This window comes from Microtus pennsylvanicus, chromosome 10 (assembly GCF_037038515.1).
Source record: "Microtus pennsylvanicus isolate mMicPen1 chromosome 10, mMicPen1.hap1, whole genome shotgun sequence".
Taxonomy (NCBI): Eukaryota; Metazoa; Chordata; class Mammalia; order Rodentia; family Cricetidae; genus Microtus; species Microtus pennsylvanicus.
The window spans coordinates 99,154,957-99,178,131 of record NC_134588.1 but is presented as its reverse complement, the minus strand read 5'-3'; the positions used below and the strand labels follow the sequence as shown (position 1 = coordinate 99,178,131).

The 23,175-nt window shown below is 39.6% G+C and overlaps 1 protein-coding gene across 1 annotated transcript in view; it reads right to left on the bottom strand.

The window, feature by feature from the left end:
• Lin9 (lin-9 DREAM MuvB core complex component) overlaps positions 1-23,175 on the bottom strand; it is a 44,262-nt gene that overhangs the window by 7,573 nt on the left and 13,514 nt on the right. The window contains exons 5-12 of the mRNA XM_075989318.1: positions 22,189-22,322; positions 20,191-20,316; positions 16,968-17,125; positions 15,772-15,905; positions 14,391-14,510; positions 14,015-14,116; positions 9,855-9,935; positions 2,592-2,717 (exon numbers count right to left, since the gene is read on the bottom strand). Coding sequence (XP_075845433.1) covers positions 2,592-2,717; positions 9,855-9,935; positions 14,015-14,116; positions 14,391-14,510; positions 15,772-15,905; positions 16,968-17,125; positions 20,191-20,316; positions 22,189-22,322 — 981 coding nt within the window. The remainder of the gene's footprint in view (positions 1-2,591; positions 2,718-9,854; positions 9,936-14,014; positions 14,117-14,390; positions 14,511-15,771; positions 15,906-16,967; positions 17,126-20,190; positions 20,317-22,188; positions 22,323-23,175) is intronic.

Below are 23,175 nucleotides of genomic sequence, written 5' to 3'. Positions count from 1 at the left end.
CTGGTGTTGTAGATGATTGTGGGTTTTGGGAAATAAACTTGGGTCCTCTAGAACAGCAAACAGTGCTTTTAACTACTGAGCCATCACTGCAGCTCCAAGTTTCTGATTCTGGGTGGTAACAAGGAATGAACAAACATTCTAGTATATTCCTTTCGGTAAATATGTGTTCAACTGTCTGGTATATTAAGGAGTAAAACTGCCAAGTCATAGAGCTCTAGTTTATTATTTCTTTAAATTGATTCTCTACTTCAAGAGCTTTGTGGAAATCAATTCATTTCACTTGAGTGGGGCCCTGGGGACGACACAAAGACCGATGTATGAGCCCTGTCTTTATGTACCATTCTGTTATGGAAGTCTCTTGAACCCTGTGGGCTACACGTCCGGATAGTGGCTGGTCAGGGCAGGAAGTCTATTTACTAGAACAAGTCACTGATGGACAGGTAGCAGACAACTACCAAAAAATTAGAAATAAATAATGATGCAGCTAAGCACAGTGGCATGCACTGCAATCCTAGCACTGAGGAAGTGGAGGTGCAAAGACTGTGAGTTCAAGTCCAGCCTGGGTTATAAAGTAATTCTGTATTATTAAAGCTAAGGCACTAGAAATATAACTTAGTGGCAAAGAACTTACCTAGGCTATGCAAAGCCCTGGTTATATCATTATTGGAAACATGAGGTAGGGCATTAGGTAGGGAGTACGAATGAGAACGAATGGCTAAAAGAACAGGCATAATTCAAGTAGCTTGACATCATCATCTATGACAGATGTTTGGGACTTACCAATATGGTGATTAGAATCTCCTATCACAATTATAGGGGGCTTTACTAGACACACAGTCTCAAAGAATGCAAAGGCAGGAGCATTCCAAATTTATCACAATAATTTAATACTTCATACTAAGAGCTTCAAATTTTAGGTGACGGTTGATCTACGCTACTATTTATAATTACACGTGAATGAAAAATCCCCCAAACTCCTGTGAAATTCACAGTTCTAAGATACAGTTGAAAGGAGGAAACAAAGTATGACTGCTGAGAGAACACATGCTGTCTAAAAAGGAGAAGGTTAGCTGGGTGGTGGTGGTGCATGCCTTTAATCCCAGCAGTTGGGAGGCAGAGCAAATTCAAGGATAGTTAGAGCTACACAGAGAAACCTGGTCTTGAAAAACCAAAGGGGGCGGGAGGGGGGGAGTCATCTGGCGAGGATGGTTGGGTGGTTTAGTGCATTGTTTTTGCAGAGGTTTCAGGTTTGGTTCCCAGCACACACACTGTGACTCACAACCACCTGCAATTCCAGTTCCAGGGAAGCCAAAGCCCTCTCTGACTTATGGAGGCACTCACTGGGCATGCACATGGTGCACATGTACAGGCAAAACACGCACACACATAAATAAAATACTAAATCTAAGGGAGGAGGCTGGAGAGATAGCTCAGTGGTCAAGCACACTTGTTACTCTTGCAGAAGACCCAATTTCAGTTCCTGGCACCCCATGGTGGCTAATAACAGTCTGTAATTCCAGTTCTAGAGGATTTGATACCTTCTCTGGCATCCAATGGCCCCAGGCACACACATGGTGCAGAAGCATATGCACAGGCAAAACATCCATACAGTTAAAAAAAATTACAGTAAACAAAAATAGGGTTTCTGGAATAGTGGAATTAAGAGTAATTGTTCTGGCAGACACGGTGATACATGTCTGTCTATAATTCCAGCACTTGGGCTAGAGGAGGCTGAGTTAGAAGAATTATGAGTTCAAGGCTAACCTGGACTATGTAGCAAGATACTGTCTCAAAAAAATAAAATAAAAACAAAACCCACACACACACACACAAACAACCCCCCCCCCCAAAAAAAAACCCCAAGGGACTGGGGAGATGGCACAGTCAATGAAGTGCTAGCAGTACAAACATGAACGCCTGAGTGTGGTCCTCAGAACCCATGTATAAGCAGGCTTGACAGTATGTGCTTGTAATCCTGGTGTTGGGAGGCAGAGAGATGACTAATTAGTGAGTCCTGGATCCCAGGGAGAGCCTGTTTGATAAAACTGACTGACTCTGGCACCCATTAGTCACTGCCTCCAAAACACACACACACACACACAGCACTATCAAAACACAAAAGATAATTATTTTTCTGGATTCCGAATTCTAAGTCTATTTTTTTTGTAGAGTAATATCATTTGTAACTTAGTAATTAAAACAGATAGTTTACTGTATATAAAGTACTCTCAACGCTGATATGAATAATATATCAGTAAAATATAGTTCTGCTAAAAGACCAGTTAAAGATCCTGGCTTAATTTAGAGCCTGTAAAAGGTGAAGGTAAAAACATTAAACTTCAAATAATAAAACATGGAGGGAAAGTAATAAAAATCAGGCTGGGCATGATGGTACACATTTAATCCCAGCACTTGGGAGGCAGACACAGGTGGATCTCTGTGAGACCAGCTTGGTCTACACAGTAAGTTCCAGGTCAGCCATAGCTATAAACTGACACCCTGTTCCAAAAAAACCAAAACAAACCAAATCAAACCAAACCAAAACCAAATCAATCAATCAATCAATCAAACAAGCCATACAAAGCACTGACCTCATAGCAATACTGCTGAACTTTATGCAGAACTTTGTTCAGGTCCTTGTTCAGCTGTTCAAGCTCTAGAACAATGGTTGCGTATCTCCGCTGAAATTCAATACCAATGGACATGGAATATGATTTCTAAGAAGAAAAAACAGATCTGAATAAGATTTTGTCTTGTTAATGCAATTTCAATAATCTAAAACAACCAGCAGGCCATTACATCAGCCTATAGTCAGTGACACCATTCTTTGGGGTAACAGTGTGTTATTAGGAGATTGTCCTTGTTCTTAGGAATGCATGATGTCTGCCATTTACTCTTCTCTCTCTTTTATATTTATTTGGTTGCTTTAAATTATGTGAGTGTGTATATGCACATGTAAATGCCGGCACCCATAGAGTATAGGATCTTCCTGGAGCTGGATCTGCAGGTGGTTGTGAGCTGCTCAATGTGGATGCCAGGAATTGCACTTGGATCCTCTGCAAGAATAGTATGCACTCAAAAAAAAAAATAGTATGCACTCTTAATGACTCAACCATCTCTCTTGCTCATTGACTTTTATTTATTTATTATGTACATAAATGTGTTCTGCCTATATGCATGCCTGTAAGCTAAAAGAGGGCACTGGATCTCATTGTATATAGTTGTGAGCCACCATGTGGGTGCTGGGAATTGAAGTCAGTACTTCTGGAAGAGCAGTCAGTGCTCTTAATCTCTGGGTCATCTCTCCAGCCCCCATTTCCTTCATTTAATGAAGATTTTATATACAGAGAACTTATATGAAGCAAACACCTCATTGACATCAAAGATGGAGTAGGATCTGGTGGTGCCCTCTAGGCTCCAGTCTTGCTTTGATCCAGTATTTCTGCACTATATCCCATTCCTTCCCTTTAGGAATGCTAAATTGTAAATGAGTAGTTTGCTTTTTGATTTAACAAGGGGTTACAATTAAGAGATTGTATGTAGTTTCAGAAGAGACGTTGGACTTTGAACATGTTGAAGAAAGACTATGGGGACTTTTGAAGTTGGTCTAAAGTAATTTTGTAGTATGATAATGGCCACAAACTAACTGGGGCGGGGAGAATGGAATGTAGTAGTTTGAATGAGAAAGCTCCCACAGGCTCAGATAATTGAATGTTTGGTCCTTAGCTGGTGGCACTGATTTGGGAAATATAGGCGGTAAAGCTTTGATGGAAGAAATATGACACTGGGGGTGGGCTTTGAGAGTTTCAAACTCCATGCCACTTCCAGTTAGCTTTCTCTACTTCGAGTTTATGGTTGAGAATGTGATTGTTCAGGTGCATGTTCCAGTCACCAAGATGGACTCTTAATCCTCCAGAACCATGAGCCCAAATAAACACCTTCTTCTGTAAGTTACCTTGGTCATGATGCTTTATCAGTCACAGAGAAGCACTAATACAGATAATCCAGAAGTAGGATTGTGGCTATCAATGACCAGCTGCGTTCTAGGAAGACCAGTAGCTTATCTTCTCACTGAAGAATGTATGAACACTTCCTTGCACACTAACCAATACTCTACACATGAAGATGGAGAGTTATATGGTCAGTCTTCACACACTGTAAACTTTTAAGATTTTTATTTTTTTGTGTATGGGTGTTTTGACTGTGGTGTTATGTCTCTGCACTATGTGTGGAAGTCCCCATAGAAGCCAGAAAAGGGGACCAGAGAAATAAGGGGCACCACTGTAATGTAACATGTCAACTGACAGATTATGCTTTAGAGAGAGTGGGAACGAGTTCTGACAGACTCTGTATGAACTTCCTAAATGCTAGAATGAAGTCACACAGCTGTAACTTCATGCTGGAAAGTTTAATGTCATAGGGCTGGGGTACAGCTCAACAACAGAGTGCTGGCTTGCTATGTGAGGGCCTGAGTTCAGTCCCCAGGATAGGGGGAAAATTATAATGTTGGATGGCCTAGAATATGCTACATACACTAGGCTGGTTTTGAACTCAAAGAAATTTGCCTGCCTCTGCCTCCTGAGGGCTGGAATTAAAGGCATGTGCTATCATGGCTGACATTATCATCTTGTTTTTTAATGCTTTTGTTTTAACTGAAGTTTTAATACAAAATTGCACAAACATACAATTTAATGAATTACTGCATAGTAATCATACCTGTGTAAAAACATGCTCACTTCTCATAAACATGACAAGTGAAATAAAAACACCTATTATGCAAAGGCTTGTACACAAATGTTCACAGCAATTTTAGAGAAACTGAAAATTGGAAAAACTCCAAGTGCTCATCCGTAGACGGGTGGATAAATTGTGGGATACTCATAAAGGAAGGTGCAGCTCAGTGGTACAAGTGTACGGCCCTGGATTTGATTACTAGCATTGAAAGGAAAAAGCAACTGTTTATTTCAAATCCTGTCACTAAGTACATGTATCTCAATTTGTTATGCTGAAACCAGGCATGAAAAGCACTCAGGCATACTGTATGATTCTATTTATACAAAATACTAGAAAATATAAGCTAGTCTTCACCCACGACGACATAGTATGTCAACGGCTGCCTAGAAATAAGGGTGATATTAGCAAAGGACATTTTAGAGTAGCAGTAAACAATTTCCTCTTTAGCAGAGCATATGGTAATGGTTCACATGATCAAATGTAAATTTCAAGCAAGTACACCTGACTGAGCATCAATTCTATCTCAATAAAATTAGGGAAACTAGCCAGGCGGTGCTGGCGCACACCTTAATTCCAACACTTGGAGGCAGAGGCAGGTGGATCTCTGTGAGTTCAGGATAGCCAAGGCTACACAAAGAAACACTGTCTCAAAAACCAAACAACAACAACAAACAAACAAAAATTAGGGACCTAATAATAGGGAAACCCACCTAGGTCAATTAAGAGAACACTGAGCTCCTATAGTCCTACCATGTTGTTATTGTATCTTTTCTCTCCAAAGGAGCCATTATCACATTACCATAAATTCACAGTTTTGTATCAAGTTTACTTGATAAAGTATGGCAAAACAGAATATATTATTTGCTTTTTTCATGTTTTGAGAAGGCATCTTGATATATAGCCCTGGGTAGTGAGGAGCATTATAGGAAGCAGGCTGTCCTGTGATCTGAAGTGATCTTCTCCCTCCCTCTCCCAAGCACTAGTTAGGGCTGAGCCACCATTGGTGAGATTTATCCCCCACTGCAAATATGCATATCAGTTCATCTGTTGCTACATAATGCTCCTTAGAAACCAGCAATCTACAGCTATGCTATGCTCTCCTTGCTGCTTCTAATATAAGCCATTACACGGCTGCTGTGAACACCTAACAAATATGGAGACTTTTAATGGATAAAATAATCCAGAGTTGTGGAATAGAAAGTTTTAACTTGTTGAATTTTCACCCATCTTTGGTCTTTAATAGATACACATGCTAACAAAGCACCCATACACATAAAGTAAAAACAAAGTTTTAAAATAAAATAAATGAAATCTTTAAGATCATGTGGATGGTATCTGTGTACTCCCATTACTCTGATAACAACACAGTCGAGCATCAGATTTTTGGGAAAAGTCTCACTTATAAACCACAATCTTCCGGCCTCTATCTCTGTGCTATCATTATAGGAGTGTGCTATCACACCTAACTGCAAAGCTGAGTATTTTTAAAGACATTTTGGAAGTACATTTTAATATTTTTCTGTGTAAAAATTTCTGTCTGTTCAACCCTCCTTCCTGTTGTCTACTGGGCTGAACATCTCCCTCCCTCCCTCCCTCCCTCCCTCCCTCCCTCCCTCCTTCCCTTCCTCCCTCCCTCCCTTCCTCCCTCGTTCCCTCCTTTCCTTCTTCCCTCCCTCTAGGTTCTTGAGACAGCTCTCTCTGTATAGCCATGGCTGTCCTGGAACTCGTTTTGTAGACTAGGCTGACCTCGAACTCATGAGATCCTCCTGCCTTTGCCTCCTGAGTATTGGGATTAAAGGTGTGCGCCACCACTACCACCACTACCAACATCTTTTTCTTACTGGTATATAGCTGTAAATGTTTCCTTTGACATTGGTTTGCCTTTCAATTTCTGTTCTTATATCTTCTGTTCAACAAAGATACTTAATTTCAGTGTAGGTTAAACTATCAATCTTTTCTTTTATGGTTACTGTTTTCTATATTTACTTAATCTAAAGAGTCCTGTTCTAAAGTCATAAATATAATCATTTACAGTCTCTTAAATTTCATACTTCTGCTTTCCATTTCTAGATTTAAATTCCCACTCATTTTATCTATAGGAAAAAGTCATAGCTGAATCCCCTACACTGTTCTGATAGCCAATTAATATCACTATTTCAAAGATTCCTTTCCCTGCACCTTGTCATGAATTCATGTGTTTGTATGGGTGTCTGTTTTAATCTGTCTGTCTACCAGTACCGTCATCGTCAGTTACCCCGGCACTGTCCTCATCAATTGTCAGTTACTCCGGCACTGTCCTCATCAATTGTCAGTTACCAGTGCTGTGGTGTTCAGTTTGTCCAGCTACTATGGTCTTCAGTTGCTCTACTACTGTGGCATGTACGTCTGTGTACCATGTATGCCTAATGCTCAGGAAGGTCAGAAGAGACCGTCAGATCCCCTGGATCTAGAGCTACAGATGATTTTGAAGCACCATGTAGGTGCTAGGAATCAAATCCAGATCCTCTGGAAAAGCAGCCAGTGCTCTAAACTTCTGAGCAATTGCTTTAGCCCCCTATGTATTATTTTAATATGCTTAAGACATATTTGAATAATTTAAATAGAAAAGACATATTGAAGTCAATTAGCTCAAACTTTCATTAACTTACCAGTACTATATAACTGATCCAAAAAATCTACTTCAAAGCTATACTCTGAAAAACTTCATCAAATTTTTTGGGGGTTGGGCAGATGGGCTCACTTGGTAAAAGGCTTGCTGCACAAGCAAAAAGACCTGAAAATGTAATCCCCAGCACACACTGCCTTGTAATACCCAGAATTGGGCAGGCAAAGACTGGCGGGTCCTTGGAATTAATTAGCCAGCCTACCTGAATCCATCGGCTCCCGGTTCACTGAGAGACCAGACCCTGTCTTCAGACATACAATACTGTGGAGAGTGATTGAGGAAGACACTTCACACATACATGTAAACATGAACAGATATGCAACACACACATACACAGAGTCGAAAACTACACTTTTTGGGGGGTTGGGTGAAAAGGAAACTTTAAGAGATTAATTTTCTTTGTAAAAACATATACTTTGAACAAGTACTATGTTCATTTGAGGTGAAAAGCAGGACTACTCAAATTATTTGGTAAGATTAAACATAAATAGCTTTTAAATTACTGAAAAAGGATTAAATAATTGTGAGTGTAGAGACTAGATAAGGACAGGGTAGATAAAAAAGTCACTACTAGTTAGTATTAAAACACCTGGTTAGAAGTAACTGACATTTAGTGGTTTTTTTTGTTTTTTGAGACAGGATTTCTCTGTGGAGTCCTGAAACCTACACTTTAGGCCAGGCTGGCCTTGAACTCAGAGATTCGCCTGCTTCTGCATCCCAAGAGCTGGGATTAAAGGCCTGTGTCACCATAGCCTGGTTAGTTCAGTGTTTTCTATCTGATGTTTCTTAATAGAAAAGAAAAACACTTGAATATACCTTTGATACTCTTAGTTTGTTCGCACTGCCTAAAAAAAAAAATCAGTGCAATTAGCAGAGTACTAATCGTCACTGGTCTTTTGAACAATTCAGGTGTTAGTTAGCTCTTTTATTACATATGAGAGTGCATAAGGAAAGATTTTCTTTTTTTGGAAACAAATACTATTCCATAAAAATTTAATACCTGTTGCCTTCCTTTATCCTAGATATCTGAACGTAAGTTTATGTTTTGTTTATTTATACATGTCAGGGGCTGAAACATCTACTACTCACCCACCCTCCCATTCACTCACCCATCCACCCACCTATTTCTGTTTTGGTTTGAACCTAGGTCTCACTGAGCTATACCCGAGTCCCATTTTAATTTTGTTTTCAATCCCTTGATAAGAAAATAATCTTGCTGGCTGCGGTTGCTCATCTCTTTAATCCCAGCACTTGGGAGGCAGAGGCAGATGAATACCTGTGAGTTTGAGGCCAGCCTGGTATATGATGAGATTTACATTTAGAGAGTATTTTTATGTAAGCAGTTTACCTGAGTTCAGTTCTGAGCACCTATGTTGGGCAGCCCCAGGAAATATTACAACCTGTGCTAGACTCCAGGAATGTCTGTATGCACATAGTATAGACACACAGACACAGACAATCTCATAAAACACAACACGCCAGGTGGTGGTGGCACATACCTTTAATCCAGCACTCGGGAGGCAGATGCAGGCACATCTCTGTGAGTTCGAGGCCAGTCTAGTCTCTAAGAGCTAGTTCCAGGACAGATTCTAAAGCTACAAAGAAACCCTGTGGGTGGGTGGGTGGGGGCACAACACTTCTCTACTCATTCTTTCTTACAAATAAAATTGACTTGATTTTTTGGACTTATCTGATTAATAAAATCTTTGTCAAGTTAACTTAAATTGACATTTAGCTACCTTATTCTGAAGCACTTTAAAAAAGCTGTCATTAAATCTTCCTTAGTAAGATGTATTAATCAGCCCTAGGAACTCTACACTCGTGTAAATTGTTCACGAAGCTAATCCATTAATCCTATGCAACTGTGTTGTCAGTGATCTAATGGGTAAGGCACTGTATCACACTGCTGACTTACCAACATGTATTGAATATAGTAAGAAAAAGTGAAATCAAATAATGATTTAAAGTAATATTTAGGGCTGGAGAGATGGCTCAGCGGTTAAGAGCATTGCCTGCTCTTCCAGAGGTCCTGAGTTCAATTCCCAGCAACCACATGGTGGCTCACAACCATCTCTAATGGGGTCTGGTGCCCTCTTCTGGCTTCAGGCATACACGCAGAAAGAATATTGTATACATCATAAATAAATAAATATTTTTAAAGAAGAGTAATATTTATTGCAAGCCAGTGTAGTGGCACATGCCTATAGTCCCAGCATCAGGAGGCAAATGCAGGAAGCTTGCCATAAGTTGGAAGCCAGCCTGGTCTATACAATACATTTCAGGCCAGCCAGAGAAACATAGTAAGACCTGGTCTCAAAACAAAAACAAAGAAAGATGCCTCAAAGTTTTTTTATCCCCTGCTAGAAGGTTATTTAAAAAAAAAAAAAGATTAGAAGGCCTCACCATTTTAAGATGAGACAAGTAAACAAAGTAAAACAAATCCTTAAATCCTTACCAGTTTTTCTGCTTCTGTGTTCATCTCCCTTAATTTCTTGATATGTTCTTTTTTAATCATGAGAATTTTTGATAATTTAGTCTGTAGACAAAAAGAGAAATGTTTTAGAATAAATAGAAACATTTAGGTATATCAAATTTCCAGTTTTCACTAATATGTTCTAATGATATATTTTAGTCTCAATATAATTATGACAAAGCATTTTACTTTACACATGCACACAGTATGCAAAAGTAATAGTTTAAACTCAGCATAGAACATACATTCAAATTCAGCATTCAGGATACCATAGTATCCTGAAGCAGGAGGAACATAAATTTAGGCCATCTGAGGCTACATAACAAGTTCCAGGACAGCCTAGTCTACATAATGATAACTTGACTTAGGAAAGAAAATATTTTAAAATCTACTGTAATTAGAGGTGGTGAGCTGTGCTACCAAGCCTGACCACCTGAGTTTGACTCCCTGGACCCACATGGTGGAAGGAGAGAACTAATTCTTTTTTTGTTGTTGTTGTTTTGTTTTCAAAACAGGGTTTCTTTGTGTGTTCCTGGCTGTCCTGGAAATCACTTTGCAGACCAGGCTAACACCAAACTCAGAAATCTGCCTGTCTCTGCTGTCTGGTGCTGGGATTAAAGGCAAAGCACGTGCCACCACCTGACAAAAACCCAGCTCTTCAAAGTGGCTTTCTGACTCCTAGAAGCAGACCATGCACATGTGCCCTGAGAAAGAGAAGTGACTTTGTAAAAGAAGGGCTTTGTTGAAGGAAAGGGGAGGGGAGGAGAGAGAGCACTAGTAAACCAAAATGATAGTGATACAAAATGTGGGTGGGCTCTGCCACAGGCACTGAATTCTGCACATGTATATAGCCATGTGGCTACTTTAAAGTTAAAATAATTGGGCCATTGAGATGACTCAGTGGGTAAAGATGCCTGCTATCAAATTGGGGACCAGAGCTCAATCCTCAGAACCCATACGGCGGAATGAGAGAACCGACTTCCCAGTTATTCGCACTGTGACACACAGTGTACTCATCTACCCACCTCTAGTACACACAAAATAAACAAAAAAGTAATGGTAAATAATTTAAAGTCTGGGACACACTCACATACCATCCACCTGGTTCCTCAGATCAGCACCTGCCCACCTAGGACAGATGGTGGGTCAGGCTCTGGAAGTGTACCTATATGGTTCCCTAGTGCCTCTGCTGCAATGAAGGCAGTTGAACAGCTCCAGCTGCTATGTTCAACTATGTGAGGATTTCCCAGGCAAGATGAAGATTTGAAATAATCGGTCTGTAAGGTTCAACATGACTCCAAGACAACAGTAATTACAAACCCCTTCAGACCTAATTTCTATTCCTCTCTGCAGTCAAGTCTTTCAGACATTTCTCAAACCTCTTTGCCTGAACCAGGAAGTGTTTACATACAAAGCCTCTCTGAGCCTTCCTGGTAACAACTTTCCACTTCTGGTACTTCTCTGTATTTGTATGAGTTTCTACTTCACAAACATGACTATTTTATACACTGGTAGAAAACATAAAATAGTATAAAAACTTTGTAAAAAGTCAATCTGAAGGGCTGGAGAGACGGCTCAGCAGTTAAGAGCACCACTGGCTGTTCTTCCAGAGGTCCTGAGTTCAATTCCCAGCACCCACATGGTGGCTCATGACCATATACAACGGGATCTGAAGCCCTCTTCTGGCACACAGGTATACATGCAGAGCACTCATTCATAAAATTAAGTAAAATCTAATAAAAAATTAAGAAAAGAGCAAATCTTAAGCTTTCACAGCTCAAAATGAGCAATTTGTAGACCATTAGGTACAAAAACTGCTAAGAAGGAAAAAACAAAAGTTCTTAAAGTTAAAAATCCTTAAATTCACAGTGATATTTTTTTAAAAAAATTAAGCAGTTAAGTAAGCAGCACTATAGTCTTCAGGTGCTCAGGAAGGTCAGAAGAGGGTGTCAGATCCCCTAGAACTAGATAATTTTAATCACCAAACTCATTTTGTTGAACTAGGAAGCAAAGAGAAAGCATCAAATATTTATCTCTGCGAATTACACCATAAAGTAACAAAAAAAACATATTAGGTATTCTGCCCCTCCCCTTTTCAAAGCACGGTCTTGCCATGTAGCCTAGATAGGCCTAGAACTTGTTAGGTAAACCAGACTGGCTTCAAATTAAAAAAAAAAAATATTTATCCTGTATACAATATTCTGTCTGTGTGTATGCCTGCAGGCCAGAAGAGGGCACAAGACCCCATTAGAGATGGTTGTGAGCCACCATGTGGTTGCTGGGAATTGAACTCAGGACCTTTGGGAGAGCAGGCAATGCTCTTAACCTCTGAGCCATCTCTCCTGCCCCCCTGACTTCAAATTTTCAGTGATGCTCCTGCCTATGCCTCCTGAGTGCTGGTCCATGCCTGGTGATGCTTTTCCTTATTCAAAATTATTTCAGCTAACCAGCAAAGAAAGAAAAATAGAAAAGCCGGGCGGAGGTGGTGCATGCCTTTAATCCCAGCACTCGGGAGGCAGAGGCAGGCGGATCTCTGTGAGTTCGAGGCCAGCCTGGTCTACAAGACCTAGTTCCAGGACAGGCTCCAAAGGTACAGAGAAACCCTGTGTCGAAAAAACAAAAAAGAAAAACAAAAGAAAAATAGGATGAAATGAGCATCTCAACAATCTTTTAAAATAAAGATCTGTAATTTATTTTTAATTTTAAAAACTTTTATTGTATGTACCAGTGTTTTGCCTATATGCATGTCTATGTTCCACATGCATGCAGTGCCTGCAGAGGCCAGAAGAGGATGTTGGAACCCCTGGAACGGGAGTTACAGATGGCTATGATGGCTATGTAGGTCTGGGAATTGAACCCTGGTCCTCTGCAGAGGCACTGAGTGCTCTTAATCATCTCTCTAGACCTCATATTTGCAACTGTTAAGTTTCAAAACCCTGGGATGAAAGGCTGAGGTGACTATTTAACATATCAAAGGGGACACTGCCTGCCAGGTTCTCCCTGCCTCCCATAGATCCTACCTGTTACAGAGTCCTTCTGGCTGGCATACCCCCATAACAGGTAAAGACCAAGAGGTGCTAGGAGAACCTGGTGGTCAGGTTCACTTTGATGTGAATGGGCATCTCAGCCATTTGTCCTGGGGTTTGAGACCTATCAGCAATATAATGAATCAATGACTAACTCATTACAGAAAAATGAAACACAATCCCAGCACTAAATAGATGGCACAATACACCAAACCCCTTAAAACTGGGCTGTTAAAAGGGGTGGGGGTATCACTGTGCTCCTGAGCTGAGTAGGAGAGATAGAGTCCTGGCAGTTTCAAATACTCCAGGGAGATACTTATAACCATCCCTTCCCCTACCAGACTACTGATCTAGAGACAATGAAATAATGGACTGTCAGAACTTCCACAGGAACCAATATGCTGGAGAAAAGGAAAGTCCAAGATGACCTGGTGCCAGCAGGCCAGGCAGGGGATTAGCGCTGGTGGCTGACCTCACAGTAAAACCACCCTGCACAATTTCCATGGCTTTAGTTTCATCTTTTCTTTCTGTCTTTTTGTTTTTGTTTTTTTTTCGAGATAGGGTTTCTCTGTGTATCTCTGGCTGTCCTTGAACTCACAGAGATCCGCCTGCCTCTGCCTCCTGAGTGCTGGAATTAAAGGCATGAGTCTCCACTGTCCGGCTAGTTTAATCTTTTCTATAGAACTGTAACACTGCTTCAGGAAGGGAGGAAAGAAAGTAGGAATCTTTCCCAGGTTTGCCCAAAGTATAAATAAACCCATATATTTCCTTCATCAATTTGTTTCCGTTTATTTTGTTTGGGTGATGAGGATAACAACAAAGGCTCACTGACTATAATGAATGCACACTCTGGTGAAGGACATTACACATGTGAGAGGGGGTTATGGGAAATATCTTTATAGTCATCCTAACTTTGTTATGAACCTAAAACTGCTCACCCCAGAAAAAAGCCCCAAAACAAAATAAAAACATCTACAAAAAAATCAAATACATAAACACCAATAATGCTATCAGGCTAGCAGACAGTAGGGCAATGTATACTGAGGCTCCCCTGGCTTACAGTTCTCCTTGAGTATTTCTTTCAAAGATTGCTGCAAGGGACAAGTCTTGACTCACCACCTGGATAAGGAATTCTACTGGAAAGCCTCCTAACGTCTCCGTGTCAGAGCCAGAAATTTTACTTCTCCAAGGTGACTGTCCTAATAAAGGATCACTATCCTGTGGGACAGAAAGAATCATCTAATCACTGACAGTATCTTTAGATAAAGTAAAAATTCTGTTTAATTAAAATTACATTAAATCCAATAACAAAGAAAATAATTCCAGAATTGGAGGAACTATTTACTTATTTTAGTATCTGCCAATCAGTTAAAATAATATAGAAAGTGGTAGCTTCTCAAATCCTGAAGTAGTTGTAATATGTGCTTCATGAGAACAGTTTATAATTGCAATAGTTACATTACTGAGGGCATTTCATTTCTATAATACTTACCGTAATTGGTGACTGAAGAGGAGGGGTATAATGTAACCGTGGAGGGGTCATAAAAAACCGAGAAGGCCGCTGTTTTTGTCCAAAGGCAGCAATTGGCATTGTATCATGAGGCTCATTACTCTTTGGAAAAGAGAATAATGCATAAAACTTGGAGACTTTGTAAACATTGTATATCAATTTGAGATATAGCATCTCACTAATCTGGTTGTAATTATAGTCTTAAAATTAATTTATTTAGCAGTTTTTAGGGCCTTTCACATGCTAGGCAAGTACTACCACTAAGCTGTATCTTCAGCAATTATTATACTAAAAAAAAACACGTAAGACTGGATATGTAGTTCAGTGATCACTAAGTCCTGGATTCAATCCAAAGTACACTCGAGAATGTGAACACGAACACACACACACACACACACACACACACACACACACACACACATTTCCACAACATTACAAAACAAGACTGATAAGAAGTTCAGCAGGTTAATGCATATTAGAGCATCAAAGGACCTAGATTCTAGTCTCCATTTGACTGAGAAACAAAACCCAGTTTCAGAGCCTTAAATAAGTTGATGAATATTATGGCATTTTTATTATGCGAAAAGTGAAGGCACTGGGCTGCTCAGTGGGTACAGGCACCTGCCACCAAGCATGATGACCTGAGTTAAATTCTTAGGGCCCAAATGGTGGAAGGACAGCAGACTCCCACAAGTTGTGCTTTGACCTTGTTGTGGTATGTGTGAGCACAAGCACACACACGCACATACACACACAAAATAAATAAAAATGTAAATGTAATTTTTGTTTTGTTTTGTTTTTTGTTTTTCAAGACGGGGTTTCTCTGTAGCTTTGGAAGCTGTCCTGGAACTAGCTCTTGTAGACCAGGTTGGCTCAAACTCACAGCTTGCCTCCCGAGTGCTGGCATTAAAAGTGTGCACCACCACTGCCTGTCTATAAAAATATAATTTTAAAAAGCGAAGATATTGACTCTACATAAATGTGTGAACAGAACAGGAGAAAAACACTGAAAGTCCAAGAAGTTACTTTCTATTTTAAATTTAGGACTGACTATACCTTACCCTAATGGCTAGAATGAAAATGTGTTGATTCCAAGATTACTTGGTCAGCAACAATCATTCTGTCACAGTAAGACACTGTGTGCATAAAGCACAAGAGAGGGTCCTAGTTTTTGGAAATGGGACATAAGTACAGTTCTCCAGAGATCTAGTACACAGGGTTGGGGAATCACAAGCATCTTTGAATTGAAACCTCGATTCTCTAATAAAAGACAATTTATAAAAAAATACTAAAATAATTAAAAGGCACAAAATACAAATATACTATAAAATACTGTAGTTAAGTTTAATAGAACATTACTCACAAGTACTTCATAGTCAGGAATGGTGTGAGTCCCAAGCCCTGTTCTATCGAAAGTTACTCTGTAAGTAGCATTTAGAGTGTCCACAGCATCTATCTGACCAGTGAACAGACCATCATGAACACCACGCAATCGTGCTGAGAAAAGAAACAAACGCATTATCATATTTAGTACATGCAAAGAATTGTCAAATAAACTATTCTAAACATGTCGATTAAACCATAAAAAATACAGTATCACTATCTACTAGATTTAACATGAGCAGGGCAGTGGTGGCGCACTCCTTTAATCCCAGCACTAACATGACTGTGTACTTTATTTTAGGATTGGAGAATTAACAAAGCTTTTTTGATTCTTAATTTGACACATAAATGAAATCAGATAGCTACCAAAAAGATCACCATTTAGAGGATGAACCTGTAAAAAACTAACAAAGGAACTCTGGATAGCATGCTTTTTGTTTGTTTTGAGACAGGGTTTCTCTATATAGCTCTGGTTGTCTGGACTCCCTCTGTAGATCAGAGTGGCCTCGAACTCACAGAGATCTACCTGCCTCCACCTCCTGAGTACTAGGATTAAAGGCACCACCACACCTGGCTGGATATTATACTTTTTAAAAAAATATTTAGCCACAGAGAAACCCTGTCTCGAAAAACCAAAAAAATAAAAAAAAAAAAAAAAAAAAATATTTATTTATTTATTATGTATACAATATTCTGTCTTGTGTGTATGCCTGAAGGCCAGAAGAGGGCACCAGACCCCATTATAGATGGTTGTGAACCACCATGTGGTTGCCGGGAATTGAACTCAGGACCTTTGGAAGAGCAGGCAATGCTCTTAACCTCTGAGCCATCTCTCCAGCCCCCTGGATATTATACTTTTAAGTGACACATTAAGAGTAGTTTATTTTCAACTTGATTTTATTTTATAATTTATTTTTATGTTATGTGCGTTGGTGTTTGTCTGCAGGTATGTCTGTGTGAGGGTATCAGATCCCCTGGAACAGGAGTTACAGACAACTGTGAGTTGCCATGTGGGTTCTGGGAATTGGACTTGGGTCCTCTGGAAGAGCAGCCAGTGCTTTTAACTGCTGAGCCAGCTCTTCAGACCACTGTTCCTTTACTATAGTGAACTGCTGCAGAGTCAGATGCAGCCTTGGCTACAACTGGCAGGTGACTCAACCATCTGCTTTCACTTACCTGTAACTTTGGTTCCAATTACCAGAGGCAGAGGAATTTCATCGGGGAGATCTTTGAATTGTGAAACATCTGCAACTTTCCTTTGTTGTAAGAGCCGGATTTTCTGCCGTTTCTGTTTTAATGCTGATCTCTCTTCCTCAAAAAATGCAGAAGAACATCTAGAATAAATTACAGACATCATATAAACCAAGCCAGGCCAGGCGTTATAGTACACACCTACTGTATTTATAGTAGGTGTATAAATATAATAAATTATGTTTGAAGTGTATAATCAGATAAATTTTGAGGGGCTGGGGAGATGGCTATGCAAGAAAGACAAGAATTTGGACCCCCAGAACCTGTGTAAATGCTAGCTGGGCATGGCCTGCCCTTAAGTACCTAGGAAGGCTGAGATGGGATCCCTTTAACAAACTAACTAGAGTCTCAAGGAATAAGGTGAGGCTGAGTGTGGTGGCGTACGCCTTTAATCCCAGCATGCTGAGATAGAGGCAGGTGGACCTCTGTCAGTTCAAGGCAAGTACTGTTAATCTTAATGACTATTTTAATACTTCAGCTGATACCTGATAAATGTTGTCCTTCATTTCTTTGTTTTTTAAAGGCTTTCTTTACTTGACTTCTCTTGACCTTGGGGTGGGAGACGTGGTTTTCACTATGTCACCCTCGCTGGCCTGGAACTCACTATATAACCAACCCATGCTTGCTGTGAACTCAGAGATCTGCTCTCACCCCTTTTATGCAAATATAAAATTTAGGATGAACTCATTATAAAAACAAATGTGGCGAGGGGCTTGGAATGTATATTGATGCAGAATGCCTTGTATTTGTCTAATACGCTCTAAGACCTAAGTTTGATCTCAAGCATGGAGGCTGAAAGAGGGGACTGATAGTTTTACAGTGCTGTTTTAATTTACAGATTAATTTCAGATGTTGAATCTTCCTTCCCAAGACTATGTGTCTTCACATTTGTTCATGAATAGCACATGTTACTTTTGAGTTTCTTCCTGTTAGTTTCACTTTTTTCCTTCCTTTTTATATTGTGACTAAATGCAATTTCACCACTGAGTCTTTAAAAAGTTTTTACATTTATTTATTTCAGAGTGTGTGCGTGTGAAAGGTACAGCATGGTGTGCAAGTGGAAATCAGAGCACAACTTATGGAGGTCTGTTCTCACCTTTCACCTCACCCCCAGGATTGAAATCAGGTTACCAGGATTGGCAGCAAGTCCCTTACCTGCTGAGCCATCTTCCTGGCTTGCATCAACTCATGTGTGTATGTGTATGGTGTAGGAGGTTCTTCTGTTCATGGATTGCTTTTATTAGTTAATGAATAAACTGCCTTGGCCTAGTTGATAGAGCGGAACTTAGGTAGATGGAGAAAACAGAACTAAATGCTGGGAAGAAGGGCAGAGTGAGAGAAGCCATGGATCCTCTGCCTAAGATGGACGCCAGTTAGAATCTCCAGTAAGCCACAACCACGTGGTGATACACACATTAATGGAGATGGATTAAACTAATATGTAAGAGTTAGCCAATAAGAAGTTAGAGCTAATGACCAAGCAGTCATTAATACAGTTTCTGTGTGGTTATTTCGGGTGTAAGCTAGACGGGCGGCCAGGATAAACAAGCGGCCCTCAGTCCCTCACTGCAACATGTGTATACACACACATACAATCATACATATATGTGTTTATAGTGTGTTTCCAAGGAATCCAGAGGAGGAGGTAACACACCTTCTGAAACTGGAAGTTACGAGTTGTTATAAGCTACCACGTGGTGGCTGAAATGAAATCTGGTCGTCTGTAAGTGCGCTTCACAATGAACCATCTCTCCAGCCCCTCAACTAAGGTTGGTTTTTTTTTGTTGTTGTTGTTTGTTTTTTAGTTTTTAGTTTTTTGGTTTTTTTGAGACAGTGTTTCTCTGTCTGTCCTAAAACTCACTTTGTAGACCAGGATGGCCTCGAACTCACAGAAATTTGCCTGCCTGTGCCTCCTGAGTGCTGGGATTAAAGGTGTGAGTCACCACGCCCAGCTCAGCTCACAAATGAGTTTTGAAATTAGGGTATTTCTGAAAGTTTATTACATTAATAATCTGTATTATAACTTGACTTTCTCTCTCTTTTTTTTTTTTTGTATTTTCAAGACAGGGTTTCTCTGTAGCTTTGAAGCCTATCCTGGAACTAGCTCTGTAGACCAGAACTCCAGAGATCCACCTGCCTCTGCCTCCAGAATGCTGGGATTAAAGACATGTGCCATCACCACCCAACTATACATTCCTTGACTTTCTTAAGGAAGAAAAAAATCTTACAAACTTTTACAATGACTTCATTCTATTGTATACATTTATGAAATTCTCAAAGAATTAAAAAAATCTATTAAAGGGGTGTGATGAGATGGTTTAGCAAGTAAAGGATGCCAAAAAGTCTGACCACCTGAGTCTGAACCCAGGGCCTGCATGATGGTAGAAGATAACTGAAAACAACTCCCACATATTATTCCGACGTTCACAAGTGTACCATTGCATCCGTGTGTGTGTGTGTACAAATATGTTACCTTTGGTTATACAAACCAGTTTGAGTCTGAGGCCAGGCAGAGACAACATGATACTCTGCAGATGGATTGATGGGTAAAATTGGTAAGGGGGGATGGATGCAAAAGAAATAAGTAATTTAATACAGTAACATTGGAACTGGAAAGAAAAAAAATATACATTAAAATAAGAGCTCTTTGGGGCTAGAGAGATGACTCAGAGGTTAAGAGCACTGGCTGCTCTTCCAGAGAGGTCCTAAGTTCAATTCTCAGCAACTACATAGTGGCTCACAACCGAAAAAAAAAAAAAAAAAGAAAGAAATCTTTACAACAGTAATATGTTAAAAAATCTGTGATCGGAAAAGATGAAATTTCATTCTAAGAATACATGCACTTACATTCATAGTTTAGTAATATATTATTAACATATAATCAATTATTCTGAAAAGTTATGTTTTGGTACTAGTCATTTGAATATTTAAAAAATTAAGGTACTGCATGTGGTTGAACATGTTTTCTATCCCAGCTCTTGGGAGGCAAAGGCAAAGTGGATCTTTGTATGTTCAAGGCCAGTCTAGTCTAGATAGTGAATTCCAGGCAAGTCAGACTACACAGTGAGTACTACCCCCCCCAAAAAAAAGAGCCATGGTAGTACTGATACTATTAATTATTAACTTTAAACAAAAAAGTTATTTTTACCTCCGTGGTTTCCCCATTAGTCGCCTGATTTTTCCCCATTCCACTCTTGTTAATTTTCTTGTTTTCAAATTAGGAAAAGATTCCTTTAGGCATACACAGAAGTCATTATCTCCTTCAAAAAGTGGCCTGTAAAACAAATCAAATTTTTTTATCAGTTAATACTTAATGTGTTCTTTTCTCTTTTTTTTAAAGATTTATTTATTTATTATGTACACAGTGTTCAGCCTCCATGCAGGTGCCAGAAGAGGGCACCAGATCTCATTATAGATGGTTGTGAGCCACATGTGGTTGCTGGGAATTGAACTCAGGACCTACGGAAGAGCAGTCCGTGCTCTTAACCTCTGAGCCATCTCTCCAGCCCCAATGTGTTATTTTCTTAAATAAAATCTAAAATATAGCTTCAAAGTCAGGTACAGTGGTCCATGCCTCTAATTCCAGCTCTTGGGCAGAAGAGGCAGGAGAATCGGAAGCCAGAGGCCAGCCTCAGCTACATCACTGTCCACAGCTACAGAGCGACAAAGCAAGTCTGAGATCAACCTGGATTACATGAAACCCTGCCTCAAGAAACAAAACACACACTCTCATTTTTTATATCATACTAATCACTTCTAAATCATAAGCAGGTGAAATTCAAAGGGTTGAGAAAGGTACTTAGCAGATGAAACGTCTAAAATGTTAAGGCACTCAGGAATCAGTCTAGATCCGAGGCTCCAGGAGACCATGTATTTTGCTCAGATCTCTGTCTGGGACTAGCCTCTGGCATTACAACTGATAAAGACAAACAATATTAGCTAGAAAGTATCTTTGCCCCAAAGGAAAAGCCATCACCAAGGAGTTCTCTCCTCTGTGGGATTAGCCAAGTCTTAGAACACTGAACACTCTAGAGGGTTGGGGTAGTTTTGGTGACTCCCAAATAAGCACACCAAGACACCATGAAATTCTCTTAAAAACATCAAAAATTGTAAGTTTGAGAAATGAAAGGTTCAGTTTTAATAATGACAAATGAACATAAATATCCATGAATTTCACAAGCTTCTGAGTAACTAACTAGTTTTAGAGAACAGAAGGGAAGTACAGATCAATAGCCAACCAAGTAACCACCAATAATGGGCACAGGAGACAGATTAGAATCAGATATTCTTCAATAAGCCTATTGTATAGTAATTGGATTTCAGCCAATCTCTATATGCTATTCAAAAATTCCCATTTAAAGTGTCTAAATACTAGCTGTAAATGAAAAGATGACTCTCCTACAAATGATTTGTCCATTTCTCCGGATTTATAAGACAAATCTTATTTGCTTCAAGAAATGGTGCTTTGATTTTGGGTATCTTCATTCTATAGTAGTTGCTAGTTACAATATGGAAATTATGCTTTCATTTAAAACTTCTCACAAAATGTATAACTTCTTACAGGGGCAGGAAAGAGAGAGAGAGAAAACTATAATAAAAGTAGAAATTAATGAAACTGGACTAAGGAATAGAGAAATGGACTATATTGGGTATAGTGACATATGTCTGTGGTCAGCTATTGGGTCAGTTGAAGCCACAATGGGAGGCAGGCAGATCTACTGCCAGCTCTACCAGGCCAGCCAGAGTTTTAAAAAACAAAACAAAAGAAAAACAATGGAACCCAAGAGTTCAAGACAAGCCTGGGCAACATAAGACCTTGTCCTAGTTCCTAAAACAAGCAAAAGGTTTAAGGGGGGATGGGGTGGCTAGAGCACTGGGTCATCAGTTAGAGCACGTACTGCTCTTGTAGAGGTCTGGGTTCAGTTCCCACACACAACGGCTCACAACTGCCTATTACTATAGTTCTAGAAGATCCTACATCCTCTGAGTTCTGTGGGCACCTGTACACACATGACGTTCAGACATAGTAAATAATAAATTTTTAAAAAGAGAGCAAAGTAGACTTACAGAAAAGGTGACAGCTTATAATTGGGAAAAGTTAATTATCAGTTCAAGCAACACTAACGATAAGTGCAATGATACATACTTGTCTATATTTGAATAGAACCACTCATATATGCACCATTTATGTGCTTTGGGAAGCTTGAGTAAGTTCCGTAATCGAAAACCAATCTTCTGTGATGCTTTCTTATCTGGTGTTGACATTGTCGCTGTAAATTTCTACATTAAAATAAAAGGATAAATTATGCTTCATTAAATAAAAATGAACATTTGGAATACTGAATGCATTTTTAAAAAGATAGAGCATATTTAAGTACTCAAAAGGATTCATTAACAAACAAACCTCCTGACACAAAGGTAAAATCTCAGTCTGGCAATGTGGCTCAACAGGTAAAGACTCTTGCTGCTAAGCCTGATGACCTGAGCTCATGGGTCAGCACATGGTGGAAGGAACTGTGACTCTCACAGTTATGTATACACACACACACACACACACACACACACACACACACACTTTAAAAAAGTTAAAGCCTCAAGTATTATATTCTGAAAAGGAAGTGAAATACTTGCTTCCACTATATTTGAACTATAATATAATTTCAGTTTATTATTGCAGGAAAAACAGATGCAAGTGAAATATTTCTAGATTTCATGGGTCAGAAAAGACTAGTAAGAACTCCTGTGTGTTTGGGGTACAGTTCAGTGTTAGAGTGCTTGTCTGGGTTCTATCCCTACCAACAAACAAAAACAACAACAACAACAAACATCAAAACACTGTTGAGAAGACCAAGAGGAGGAACATGCATGCAAATGCAAGTACACAGCAGGAGAGGCAGGCGGATCTCTGTGAGGTCAAGACCAGCCTGGTCTACAAGAGCTAGTTCCAGGACAGGTTCCAAAACCACAGAGAAACCCTGTCTCGAAAAAAAAAAAAAAAAAAAAAGAAAAGAAAAAAGTACACAGTAGGGCCATATGAAGTCAGTATAAAATAACAAAATCTGTCAAAGTATAGATAAAACCTTTATTCTACAGCACTACTAGGCATGGTAGTGTGTGCCTGCAATTCTAGCAC